Source organism: Paralichthys olivaceus, chromosome 9 (genome assembly GCF_024713975.1).
Source record: "Paralichthys olivaceus isolate ysfri-2021 chromosome 9, ASM2471397v2, whole genome shotgun sequence".
NCBI lineage: Eukaryota > Metazoa > Chordata > Actinopteri > Pleuronectiformes > Paralichthyidae > Paralichthys > Paralichthys olivaceus.
Window position 1 is genome coordinate 16,007,629 of NC_091101.1, and position 14,517 is coordinate 16,022,145.

General features: G+C 43.3%; 1 protein-coding gene across 2 annotated transcripts; it reads right to left on the reverse strand.

Moving 5' to 3' along the window:
• Positions 1 to 2,714: 2,714 nt before the first annotated feature.
• On the reverse strand, positions 2,715 to 9,768 carry LOC109644705 (protocadherin-10). 2 transcript variants are annotated; one of them, XM_020110148.2, is made up of 5 exons: positions 6,910 to 9,768; positions 4,252 to 4,310; positions 3,963 to 4,090; positions 3,745 to 3,763; positions 3,329 to 3,604 (listed from the first exon to the last, which is right to left on the reverse strand). In XM_020110148.2, exons 1-5 carry the CDS (start codon positions 9,430 to 9,432, stop codon positions 3,481 to 3,483), a joined length of 2,853 nt encoding a protein of 950 aa, XP_019965707.2. In that variant the 5' UTR covers positions 9,433 to 9,768; the 3' UTR covers positions 3,329 to 3,480. The 2 variants fall into 2 exon arrangements, with proteins under 2 accessions (XP_019965706.1, XP_019965707.2); XM_020110147.2 differs by lacking the exon at positions 3,745 to 3,763 and having other exon boundaries at positions 2,715 to 3,604.
• Positions 9,769 to 14,517: the final 4,749 nt, after the last annotated feature.

Below are 14,517 nucleotides of genomic sequence, written 5' to 3' on the forward strand. Positions count from 1 at the left end.
TCCTCCTCGTCCCCTCTGCTAAAGGAGACTCTCTGAAATGTAGTGGATTGGAAATATGATGGACTATAACAAACCCTAAAGTACAATCACCTCAATAGGGCCCAGCTGTAATACTGGTGTTGCTTTTCATGAGCGTGTCCTTGTAAACACCTTGAGTCAGTGGCACTGAGGTGCTCCATAGTTTTTTATCTTAACTCTTCTATGGCCACATGATTCATCCCAGGGATCCACTTTACTTTACTTGCAATATATCATTGATGAGAGATGAAGGTGATAACAAATGTGTCTCACTGAGAGATTAATATTTAACTAAGTAAGAAGATTTTTTAACCTTTTCCAGTTTGATGAAAATCAAATATTCTTGTTCAGAAGTTTTCTCAGATTTCTTTCTTGTGAGGTGACGTTCAGAAGCTGTGTCTTGTGAACAGCGAACTCAGAATGTGTTTCTGTAAATTGACACCTTTTAATCTGGTTTCATTTAATGGACTCTGTGTTTACTAAATCCTAAAAATAATCTTAAATTGATGCCATTATCCTCGGACCTCACATACTTTTGCCAATTTACACCGTGAATGTCAATATGATATATTTAAGACAAGAACAACACAATGATTTCAGTGATATTAGCTATGTTTGTTCATAAGTGTAACTTATAAATAGATATCATGAGATCATTATAAAAGGTTTACTCACTTTATCTTGCCACACTTTGTGTATTAGTCTCAAAAAAGAGAGGAATTAGTTCCTCTGCCTCCCCTCCCTCCCTCCCCTCTCGTTGCATTTCTTTTTTCCTACTATTACACTCATCCAATTTATTTTTTCTGTTTGTTCTGGTCTCTTTACGCCATCTTATCCTGCAGTCCCTGATATTATAATATGAACCTTTCTCCTCACCCTCTTTATTTGGTGTGGAGTTATTCTTACTCAATGCTGCTCTCTGCTGGGGAAATTGTGCTACCACATCAATGTTAAAATAAGTGTTAATCAATTTGAATGCATTTCAAGTATCCAGGATTTTAATACCATTTAAAATGACAAAGATATATTTTGGTTTTAATGTAAAAGTCAATAATTTCAATCATATTGATTTATTATTTCTCATACTTGGATGTAAATGCATTACGAGCACATTGCATGTAGGACTCAAGAGTGATGTTCTTTATTGAGTATGAACACCAAGCTGTAGTCAAATACAACCAAGTAGCCTACATTAGCTCAAGTATTCTACCCAAGTAGTACTTTGAAGTACTTGTACTTTTGCTTTTGATTTAAGGCTATTCTATTATTCTAATATTATTATATCTACTATATTTCATGGTGAAACTTTGTACTTTCTACTGCATTTCATTAATTTTGCAGTTATAGTTACTGTAGTTAATTAGAAGCTTGGCAGATTTCCAACAACAAAATAAACCTTCTCTCATCTCAATTTTCTCAATCAATTTTCTGCTTAATCAGTAGTTTTATTTAGTTTTTCATTGCTATATAAAATAACATATTTGTATTTGTTAAGCTGTTGTAACACAGTTTTTGTCGGATTGTATTTTATATTTATGTTTTGCTTCAAAATCATTTAATTCAACAAACTGCAGCAGTATTTAGTAAGTAATGCTCTATGCGCCCTCTGGTGGACGACTAACCAAATTACAGCGGGCTAGAAAAGAACCACCAGTTCTACCAGTCAGAAACACATTTCAGCACTATGGTGATGGACAGTTCCCAGTGGGACTGACCAGCATAGTTCAAAGATTTGAAGTGATACAACTTTTATATATAAGTAATATATAATATTATATCCCATAAATGGAAGTGATAGTAGTTGAGATCGTAATGACCGTACTCAAAATAACACTATAATTTCACTGCAGTTACACTGACTGCTGGGTTCAAGTGAAACTTACATTTGTATGGGCCTATTCAGTTTGTTCTCCATGTTAAGACATATGAATGTAATGTCTCTGAATAGATTTGTTAAGTAACATAATTTTTTTGTTTTTCTTCCGTCAGAAAATCCTACAGCTCTATTCTAAGAACAGAGCTCCAACCCTAACTCATCTGAAAGTAGCCTGAGCCAAGTTGACCTAAATATGGATGCCCCCCTCAGGCCGTCCCTACGGATCACCTTACAGAGAAGGTTAGCCCGCTCCCCTCCATGCTCTCTGTGGACCCCTGTTTCCTTATTAACCGAATTATTCTAAATCTGAACCATACAATGACCTAATTACGCTGCTCATTTCTGGCCAGTGGCCAGCTCTAACCATGGGAGGAACTAATTCCCTGAGAAGTCAGATGTAAAAGGGCAGGTGTGGCATTTGGAGCTGAGCCCCCTCCCCCTCAAACGCTTGCATTCATGTTGGTGGTCTTAATTAAAGTGATATTTCGAGAAAGCAGGTCCTGTTTGTTCAGTTAATGAACCCCACTATTCTCTGCGGGCAAATGGAAATGCAAGCACTCCAATTAGCATATGTTAGCATTTTACTATGTTTATTCCTCACTGTGGAAAACAGCTTACCAAGGCAAAAAAGCTTTTCACCCTTGTAAGAGTAGCTGTGGAACTTTTTCACCCCAAAATAATTGACTCCAGCTAATTAAACATAGATCTAGGAAACTTGCATCTAAATGCTTTGTGCATGTAGATCAACCAAATCTGTATTTGGCTCTGTGAGGCTGTGAGTTTTGTGAATCACAGCAGGCCACACATATTCAAGAGGCATAAGAAGACCAGGTGAAAAAAAATACTTTATTTTCATAAATGTATACAGTACACGTGAGGGGGAAATCCCCCATCTTTACAGTTGCCTGCGTCAAGTTGCAGCTTGCATATACATTATGATACTATTTGTCATATTCACGCAAGCTCTATTAGCAACCAAACATATAAAAAAGAAAAGAAAACAAATGTTTTCATTGATTGAACTTAGAAATATAAATTCATAAGGATGTGCAAAATTGTTGTCCACTAATGCTTTTCAAAACATTTTGGATGTAACTGCTGCTCCAGTTTGATTGTCTAAATAATAATAATAATAAAAATAATAATGGACAGACACATACAATGACTATGTTGCAGTGGCTAATCACATAAATACTTTATTTGAATTAATTTCCCGTCAGCATTTTAGCCAATATGGATTGTTCATTCATTATTTCCATTACTCAGTGAATTGCACATCCTGTATATCTTTCATACCAGCTGTAAATCATATGTTCATTAATTTATATACTGAATAGTCTCTTGCTCTGTATTCACATGAGGTTATCCATCATTTTCATTATCCTTTCAGTCAGCCATTTAAAAGTCAGTCGTTGTACAAGTCATTATTTATAATCGCAGCCTCTCCCTGGGGGGACATCTGCAGACGCCGCCTCTTGCCAAAGGTGGAGAAGGAGTTGTGGACGTCCAGCTCACTCCGCTGTACAGTGGGCCTCAGGGTGCAGAAGCCCGACGGTGTCCCGGGTATGTACACGTTGTGGTGGTAGTCAGGGGGCGGGTGTGGGTGAGGGTGGGGGGGCACCGAAGGCTGCTGCTGCTGAGGAGGAGGTGTGCAGCGAGGAGTCCAGGGGCGAGAGGTGACCCCACTGGTTGATGGAGACATCTTGTATTCTGTAGAGTGATGAAGAAAGGAGCGGAGATGCAAATACTTGATTAGACTATACAATATTGACTTACTGCTGTAATATTTCCATTTACAATCTTATAGAAGGTTTTGTGTTTTGCAATGAGGCAAGTAAACAGTGACATACAACAAATGAAGAGACCCGACTAAGTGAAGGTGAGGAAAGACATTACCAACAAAAATGGAAGGGGAGAAAGGGGAAAAACAAAATATCATTACATCAAGTTATATATGAATATGTGTTGTTATATATTGCACTTGTGTCAGAGTATACACTACATGCTGTAAATACAATGTGTGGAGTGTTGATGAACACTATGGTCCCCTGTGTTTGGCCTGTCTTACCTTTCACGCCTCTCATGTGAGTACCCCAGGTCCAGTACTGTCCAGGTGCCATGGACGTGACGTAGTTTTCTGGGTCTGCGTGCATGGCCTTACGCATCAGGGTGCCATCCATGTTGATAGAGTTGTAACTACAGATACAAAGACCCCCGGTCTGTGATTAAATACTTGATTTATATTTCAATTCAACATCTTCATATAAGGGAGTTTTATTCAGGTACTTTATGTCTTCAAATAATATTAACTCAGAATTTTGCTTTCCATTAAAAACATTCACACATCACCATTCTACCTTTTAATGGAGGAGTTCTGGTTTTTCGTCAGAGTCCAGTCTGTGTTTGGCTGCTTCAGCTGCAGAAAGAGAACAGAATTTAATTGAATCTTCATACTGATAAACTCACATTGACACAATTTGACTGCTCTGGTCTATTTAAAGAATTGTGTCTTCTAAATCTAAGTTTCAATCAAAACAGTTTTGATAGAAACCGTTAGTTCCGCCCTCTTGGATCAGCAGAGGTCAGTGATAATCGACACGAGCAGCAGTCCATCGCTGTGTTTCTCCAGAAATGGAGACATGGCTGTTTTCTGATGGGCCGTGGCTGCCACCCTGTGGACGTTTGACAGAACAGTATTTTTTCTAAAGCGCAGAGGTGCTGCTGCCTTCAGCCACGACTCGTCTGTCACTTGGTTGTGCTTTTATCCTCTGTGGCGCAGAGGGAGGGGGTGAAGGAGAGTGTACCCGAGTCATATTTATTCCGGGTTTGAGTCTCATAGTGTGGATTCCTCGCTCTAATAATTCCCTTAAAGTTGTTAACAAGGAGAATGCGACGTAAGCATATTATAAGAATCGGTATTCAAAATACACTCCTCGCGAACTGCGCACAAAACCAATTAGGACCCCACCGGGATGAAACGAAACATGATCCTAATCTTCAAAGGAAACCGTGCCAGGGAGGAAATTAAGAAAATTACACACGTCATTGTTTTGTGGATTTTATGCATCATTTTTACATTAATATTTGCCTGATGCTCCTCGAGCAAGGTTTTTAATTAAAAGTCTCAAAGACAGCCTTGAAAAGTTTGCGCTCCTCGCAGCTATGCGCACGAGCCAAGAAGGCTCAACACGCAAGTATTGCTACACTACACTCGTGCACGCACCTGTCGTACACGCCTCAACGTGTGGTTCGTTTATTTCACCTTCACTTCAACTGAGGCAGGACTGTGCGCTTCGTGTGACGCTCAGATGCTTTCATTGTAATTTGCCTTTGAGATTTAATGTGTCACTGACGACCTCGCGCCGAATCACGTGTTCATGCGCCGAGGGTGAATTAGAGGAGCCAATTAACGACAGGAAGGACACTTCCTCCTGGAGGAGCACGTAGCTGCGGGCTGCACAATCACCGTGACCTCGAAATCCCTCATGTGGCCAGAGGTATACAGTGTGTGCCAGTGACCGGGCTGACATTTCTCACTGTGCCGGTGGAGGAGTGTGGTATCGGGGCCTCTGAGTCGTTGCGCCTCCGCCTTATGATGGAAACAGGCAGAAGACAGTGAGCATTACGCGCACGTTTACGCTCCGCTGCCCCGTCTATTAGAATTAGAAAACACTGATGTAGACAGCCTGCCTCCGTAAATCCTCCGTCTCCTCGTGCCCTTCCTCCCACTCCTTCTATTTCTCCCCTCCTCTTCCCCGTCCTTGCTCGACAAATGTGAAACCACGTCCCCCCCCTCTCTCTCTCCCTCTCTCTTCTCTCTCTCTCCTCCTCTCTCTCTCTCTACCTCTACCTCTCCCTCCCTCTCTCTTCTCACATTCAGAGGACAACGCCGGATCCGATCTACAGGCGTCCCACGTCTCAGTCCAGCCGTGTCCTTGCACCCCGTCATTCTCCTTGCCCCCCTCCCCTCTCGATGTCCTCCCCTGTCTCCCCAAAACCGTCCATTTGCCATTTTTCATCAATAAGCCCCCCCTCTCGTGTGACTCGCCACATTGTGTGTAGTATAATGGTTCAGCCGCGCTTGTGCCCTTGAGGCACAGTTAGTGAGGTTATCTGTCCTGTAGTGTTAGTCTGAGAGCAGGAAGGCGTGTCGCAAACCCGACTGATCGAACAAGAATTGTCTGAACCCAGGGCTGATGAACTGAAACAGCTGCCATTCACCTTGTTCATCATGTGTATAACCTTGACTTTTTATTCAGGTGTATGTACTGGGAACGTGTGTGTGTGTGTGTGTGTGTGTGTGTGTGTGTGTGTGTGTGTGTGTGTGTGTGTGTGTGTGTGTGTGTGTGTGTGTGTCCTCGCATGGTGCAATGACACTGGATGATGTAGACATCATTACTCTCTCAGGTCACGACCTTTTATAATTAAGTTTAAAATAATAATATTATTATTTGAAATACATTTTTCACACGTGAAAATCAATCATTTGTGATGGAGACATCTGGAATTATTTGACTGAATAGAGGAGTCAGCCTGAACCACATCTCATCTTCCTCTCACGCAGTAATTGATATCTCTCATTTCATACAGATGATGATAAGACGCGGTATGTGCTCACAGCATATGCTCCCGGCAAAACGGAGCGTCTTTCAGTAACAAGTCAATTAGAATGTAATATCACGTCGTATCTGTTCATTTTCTCGAGAGCAAAACATCACCATAACCAGCACATCTGGGATAAATGACTGCCATAATTATGAAAACATCAGAGGCGAGATACCGTGTAAGATTGTTATTAACAAGAGAGCAAATAGAGAATCGTGGCTTTGCTCAGTCTTTGCTCAAGTTGGGTTAAAATTCCTCTGGCATGCGTAATTTGACCTTCATGAGCGAATGTCACAGTCTAGATTCGTGTCAGATAGATTGATTTTAACACTGACAGTGAGTGAGACTGTTAGATTTACATGAACAACACCATCTCTGGAGTGTTTTTCTGTACTCTGATTTGACTGTACCTCATTGGGAGTAGTTGCTCCGTTGTTCACAGATGCGCTCCGGCTTTGTGCGTTCCACGAGTTTTCTGCGCTCTTCGCCTCGTTGTTCCTCGGTGTGCTGCCGGGGCTGCACGGCTTCAGAAACATAAAGTCACTCTTGGCAGATTCGGGTGTCAGACACACTTTATAACAATATGACTGAGAGAGGCTGCTGTTTCCATTCACTTCCATGCAGTTTGTGGGCACTTTGGCCGCAGAGGAAATCTGCAGGTTGAGGTTGGATTTTTTGAACACCTCCGGGGGCGGCTCGGGCTGGAACCCACCGCAGCAGCAGCAGGCGAACGGGGGCAGGTTGTACCCGCTGAGGGTCTCCCTATCCTTGTAGCACTTCACCGCGGCCAGCACGATGATAGCCACCAGGAATATTAGAGATATTGTGCTCAGTGACACGATCAAGTAGAGAGCGAGGTTTGAGGGGGGCTGTGGGCTGAGAGTGAGGTCTCCGAAATCTGACAGCGACTCGGGCACGCTGTCCACCACTGTGAGGACAATGGAGACGGTGGCGGAGAGCGGCGGCTGCCCGTTGTCCTTGACTAATATTACCAGCCTGTGCCTTGTTGCGTCTTTTTCCACTAACCGGCGTATAGTCCTGATTTCGCCTGTGTACAGAGCCACGCTGAATAGTCCTGGATCTGTAGCCTGTAATACCTGATAGGACAGCCGGGAGTTTTGCCCCGCGTCTGCGTCTAACGCTGTTATCTTTGTAACCAAATACCCAGCATCCACTGACCGTGGAACCACCTCTGTGGCCACGGTGCCGTTTTTGGGCAGCGGAGACACAATAATAGGCGCGTTATCGTTCTGGTCCAAGACAAAGACATTGACTGTGACATTACTGGCGAGAGGCGGGAAACCAGCGTCCTGCGCCTGGACCAGGATCTGAAAGTTTCTAAGTTGCTCATAATCAAAAGAGCGCAGTGCGTAGATATTGCCGTTGTCTGAGTTGATGGATACATAAGTGGACACGGGCATGCCCTGAATCTGACCCTCGAGAATAGAATAAGACAGATAGGCGTTCTGGTTAGAATCGGGGTCGAATGCAGTGACGGAGCAAATGGAGGCGCCCGGGGCATTATTCTCGGTCACATAAACTGTGTATGAAGGTTGAGAGAACCGCGGGGGGTTGTCGTTAATGTCAGACACTTGAACGAGGATGGTTTTCCTGGTGGAGAGCGAAGGAGAGCCCAGGTCGCGGGCTGTGAGGGTGATGTTGTACTCGGACACCGCTTCCCTGTCCAGAAACTCGCTTGTCACCAGAGTATAGTAGTTTTTAAATGATGAATGGAGCTGAAAGGGGACGTTGTTCGGAATTTGACAGTCAACGTTCCCGTTCTCTCCAGAGTCCCGGTCCATGACACTGATAACAGCTATGACCGTGCCCGGTGGCGCGTCTTCCTGGACAGGTGTGGACACTGATGTGAGGATGACTTCGGGCGCGTTGTCATTCACATCCAGGATGTCTACCAGCACTTTACTGTGCACTGCCACAGCCGAAGGTCCCCTGTCTTTTGCCTGCACATACAGCTCATAGACACTGGCTTTCTCATAGTCCACAATGCCCTTCACTCGGATTTCACCCGTGTACGGGTCCACGCTGAACAGTTCTCGCACCTTCAGCGGTGCGTGCCCGCTAAACGCGTAGGTCACCTCCCCGTTGGAGCCTTCATCCAGGTCTGTGGCGTTTAGCTTCAGCACCAGCGTCCCCCTCGGTGCGTTCTCCACCAGGCTCGACCGGTAAACTGAGCGGTCGAACACGGGAACGTTATCGTTTGCGTCTAACACTATAATAGTTATCAACGCTGTTCCAGAGCGTTCCGGCGACCCCCCGTCGAAGGCTGTCAGAACCATTTCATGTTTTTTCTGCTGTTCCCGGTCCAGTGGCGTGTCCAGCACGAGCTCAGCAAACTTGCTTCCATCGTTGCGCGTCTGGATATTCAGTATGAAGTGCTCGTTTGCGCTTAGCTGGTAGGAGCGCAGAGAGTTGGTGCCCACGTCCTGGTCCTGTGCGCTCTCTAACGGGAAACAGGAGCCGGGCGCCGCCGACTCTGTGATGTCAAGATTAAACTCGCTCCATGGAAAACTAGGAGAGTTGTCATTCACATCTAAAATCTCCACTTCCACTCTGTATAGTTCTAATGGGTTCTCGATAACCACTTGTAAGTGTAAAAAACAGCTCGGGCTTCTTTCACACAGCTCCTCTCTGTCTATCTTTTCGTTGACGAAGAGAATTCCATTCTCCAAGTTCACCTCTAAATACTGCTTATTTGCGCCGGAGACGATACGAAACCGACGGGCTGACAGCTTGGCCACATCCAAGCCCAGGTCTTCGGCGATGTTGCCAACAAAAGCTCCATGCTCCAGCTCCTCCGGGATGGAGTACCGAATTTGCGCAAGAACCAGGTCCACGACACACGCACACAGAAGCAGACATATAACAAGTCCAGTCACCGGTACCCAACTGCCTCTGGAGAGTCTGTGATCCATTTCAGCGGCGTGCGTAAAATCACCTCACCAGGACATCTTTCTCTTCATGAGGCCATTCAGCAGAAAAGTAAACACAGAGGCAGAACCTGGCCCCAGTTCAAAGAATCTGCAGATATAAGTTTGTAACATCTATGTTTATAGATAACTTCACTGGATAGTTGAGCTGAGGGGACACGAGAGGAGAGTGGAAGCGCCGCTCTCTCCCTCTCTCTCTTTCTCTCTGTTGTGCTCCAAGCGCAACACCGGTGGTGTGTGAACGGGGGAGGCTCGCGCTTTGATTTTCCAGTGTATTAGACACTCGGAGGAGCTGGTGGGAGGCGTGTGTGTGTGAGTGTGTGTGTGTGTGTGTGAAAGAGAGAGAGAGGGAGACAGAGAGACAGAGGGGTGGGGGTGGAGGACGGAGGGGGTGGACGTAGCTTCTCCATGCTCCGTATTGGAGGACGCCGACGCGAAGTGCGACTCTAATTACTGTAGACGTTTAACCCTTTCACATCCTCGTGTCTATTCCTCTGACCTATTAAAAAGACGAGAAGGCGTAAGTTTGACACCAGACCCTTGAGACAGATTTGGATTAGGGGACAAATTGTGTTGTGGGTGTCGTTTTCTAGGCTGCATTTAACAGATGAGGATGGACAAGGATTTGTCTTGGTGACCACACTGCCCAGGGTGGCAGTGGTAGCTAAAATTATTTTGTACTTTGATGAATTACATCTCCCATTTTAGCTTCAGAATAAAAGAATTACCCCTCTGGGACACTACCATTACATGTTCCAATGCAGAAAACAAAAACACCCTGGCCTCTCTCGCGTTGCCTCACACGGGCAGTGGCCAGTGCCAGCAGGCTCCTGGGATTCCTTGATGCTTTTTAATGAGAGCCCTTTGAAGATGAATACCCACATTGCAAAAAAAAACAGTCCCACATTAATTAATCATCACACGCGAAAATTGGGTTTTTACAAAAAGAATCTTTGATTGGTCAGAGCACTCAATTTGAATCAATATTTAAATGCGAAGGTTTTGGAGCTTAAAACGATTGAAGTGACAATCATGAGTGGGTGATACACTCATACAAATAGGCATTACACGACTTTAATTCACGTAAGTAGGCCTGAACATGTATCAACACAATCAACATAAAAGCAATGTCATAAAGCCTTAATCATACTTGTCTGTAATCAGGTATTATAGTTGGGATTAGATAAATGCCACACAGGCGAGGTGATGTGTTTACAGAGGCAGAAAGAAGCGCGCATGGATGCTGGGGGTGTTTTGAGGAATAAACCTTTTGATTTGGATATATGACTTCAGTATCAAAGACCAACCACTTGGCACCAGCCTGTAGTTTAAGGACAACGACCACAGCTCAGGCATCTTAAGAGTGCGACACATGTTTGTCCAGATTTGATGTTTTAGCTGTTATTCCTGATCCGTTAGACAACCACTGAGCCAGAGAGTGGGGGGAAACTAAAGGATGTCTTTGTGAATTCGGGTTCGTCTCCGCACAGACACGAGTGGCATCCTAATGTAAGACGGTGGCTTGAAATCTGAAAGTGTCTTTCTGGAACTGACGACACAGCTTTGGCCTCCAGGCAGCGCTGGGCTTGTTAGGAAAGGGGGGGAAAGAAGACGGGGGAGAGAGAAAGAACAAGAAACAATTATTTCTACATCCTATGGGCAACATTTTCTTTTAGACTAGACGCTACATTTTCTGTTTAACTGCCCCTAAACCTGTGGACTTCTGCATTCTGCGTCCGTGAGAATGATCAGGGGAACCAAGCGACACTGATGCGTTATGTTGTGATATTTTCACTTGGAATAAAAAACAGTCAAACGGGACAACTGGGAATACTTCAACTCAGAGACATACGTTGTGTCTGACATTTCTCTTTTAAGCAGCAAAGAGAATAAGAACTTTAGGAAACTGGGGATGAGGGTGGTCTAGTTGATCACTCCACTCCAGTCTGGTGTTTCACATGGGGATAACAAATGGCACAACTTATTTCTGCACAAAATCTGCAGTGCTATCAAATGCTCATCAGATGCCATCTATTAAATATCTCTTGTGCTTCCCCTATTGGAACTAAAGTTGTCCCTGACCTATTTGTCCAACAGCCCCTGAAATGCACCACCCTCCCCTTTCCAGGAAAAAAACTAAACAAAAATCCCCAGGTTTAAATAAGCAGAAAACACAATCTGCTTGCAGACTTAACCTCAAGCAGATGGTTAAGCTTCTCCAGAAATGATTACATTTCTGGACAAGAAAAAAAAATCACCAGCACCAGTTCCATTGCTTTCCCCTTCTTTTTAATTAACGGAGTGAAGGATTAGTGTGCAGCTATCCGGGATCAAGCGCTCTCCGACGGAAGAATACAAATGTTTTGTGATAAATAATCCCAAAGCGCTCCGGCCGGCGGTCCCTGTGTGCCTGTTACATTAACATGCATTACACGGAGCATTAGGCCGCTCTCATCCGCCCCGCTCACCCCGCTGTCCGACAGAGAGGGGCGGCCTACACTTCCACTGAACCTCCGCTCAGCAGCCACCTGACCCTGACCCTGACCCGTCACCTCAGTCTCTGAAGAGTGTTTGTCAGGGTGAGAAGGCTGAAGGTGGTGGCGACCAGGATGATGAAGACCTTGGTAGAATAGATAATTTATTCATTCACATGCTTAGAAATAAAGAAAATAGGTTTAATTCATTCATCAAGGGTTTTGAAGTGGTCAGGTTCAAGGTGTTTAATTTACATGAAAGTGTGCAACTGAATATTTTGGATTTCTTTCGTGATCTTGTGGCTCCATCTACTGGTCACAGCCTGACAATGTAAAACAGCCAGGAAATAAGGACTAATCAGAAACGTGTGTCAGCAACAAGGTGATGAGCAAATGAAGGAGCCCCATTAAAAAGTAATGGATGGCTCGTCTTACTTAATCAATATAGAACCATCATTAAGTGACCAACAGCCCTTGAGTTTTGGAATAGGGTCGTCAATCCTCCACCACTGAGTGAAGGCACTGCAGATTCATAAGCATGACAAGTCTAAAGTCTTAGTCTTCTAAATAATCTAAGTCTCAAACATACAAGTTCATGGGGTTGCATGAATGTGAACATTTTCTGTTGAGAAATTTCGCTGATTCAATCCAATGTTAGAATCCAATGTGAGAAATGATTCTCCAAATGAATCAATGATGTTTAAAAACATGCAAATAAACCATCCAATCTAATATCCAATGCATTTCAAACAATGTGAAATGAAACAGGAAACATATACGTGACTGTGAGTGAGTTGATCACATTGATTTGATGTGAGAGGAAGGTTTGGTATCTGGGATTAGTCTGAATTACAGGCCACGTTAATAAATAAGATCACAGGCCTATAAAATAATCACTGAATGGGTGAATTCGTCTCTCATAAACATTTCATAGTAAGTAAAATCTCACATTAACTGAGAAACCCCCGAAACAACCTTCAGGATCTCTTCATTAAGTTTTATAGATTTGACTTTGTCTCTCTATCAGAGGCTGTTATGGTCTGAAGTGCCTTTTTTTTTATTTGTGATCTTAGTGCGCCATCTACTGGGCATTATCTGCATAAGAGCTGTAGCACTTATGTTGCAGCATTCAGTTCAATATTACTCCACTTTGTAGATGTTAACAACATAAATGCAGTTTTATAACATCTGCAGGAGGATCATGACAAATTTCTATAGATAAAGAACAAAACGAAACATTCCACAATCCATTAAAATAGAATGTCAGCAATGTTTTATACTATAAACAGTCTATATCCTTAATAAGAATAATCATTAATTTTGGAGTCGGCCTTTGTAGCTATTTTCACTTGATTTATAAATGTACCTTTTAGAATAACTCTCTCATAACATACATTATTTTGTAATACGTTTCTGTCAAGTATGAATTATTAATGAAGATCACATTTATGTGCTTGGAATTAGTCATCCCATATTCACTGTCAGCCTTCAGCACATAATGGTACATTTAGACTTTCCAGACTTGATAAACTGGGCTGCCTCACCTTTAGGGAAATGTATTCCAAAAGTGGACAGCTGTTAAAATCATGAACATCAGGTTAAAGCCATTATCTTCAAAGTTATTGTAAAATGCTGAGCCACATCTTACTGGGACTGGAGGCAACACTGTTAACTTGCATGTCTAAGTTCCTGTCACCTATTCATCCTTACGAATAAATACATGGATAGATTGGGCCTATTAGTGGAGGGGATGAAGCACAAGAAAACCATGTGCTGTATCTATTTATTCGGACAGGTGTTTAAAAAGCACATTCTCACTATCCAAAATCAGACAGTGCATGTGGTGGAACATTTTAGACCAAAGAACTAAACTTATGTTTATGATATTTTGTCGAGGAAATCAATGAACATGCCGATAATGTGTATTGTCTGTTTTCGGGGTCAATTTGAAAGTTTTGATCACATTAAAGAATCATATGTTGTACTAAGATTTGCCAATTTAACAAAAAAAAGCAGAATAGAGTAATGAGTCTGTGGTCAAAGATGAATAAAGTGGTCATCATGTCATACCTGGACTGAGCTTTGAAAAAGGGTTTCCTCTAGTTGCCAATGGACGTTTTGTTACGTTAACACAGAAAATCCACTAGGGGGAGCTAAAGACCAATAAAACATAGGCCTGTGTTCTCTGTCTCTGACAAACACTGATATATGAATTAATGCTCACATCTTTCTGATGCTAGAAATACAAAACATGTGTTGTTTTATGTGCATGTGTGTGTGTGTTTCTTCCAATTACAACCCCCCCTTCTCTCTCTACAGTTTCCATAATAACCCGCTGAACTCTGTCCAATGTGTCACCACAACATCCATCAGAAGAGATAAACAGAAAAAGGAAAGATGTGAGGTAGAGAGGAAAGGTGGGAGGTCACACCAGAGAAAAAGGTGCAAGTAATTATAGGGGAAGAAGGCAGGTGAGAGGAGATAAGACTGAGACTGGGAAAGAAAAGAGAAAACATGTTGAAGACGCACAGTAGCAGACCAAAGTGGTGAAGTGATAGGAAAATGAAGAGTGGGGATAGGGCAGAGGAGAGGGAGG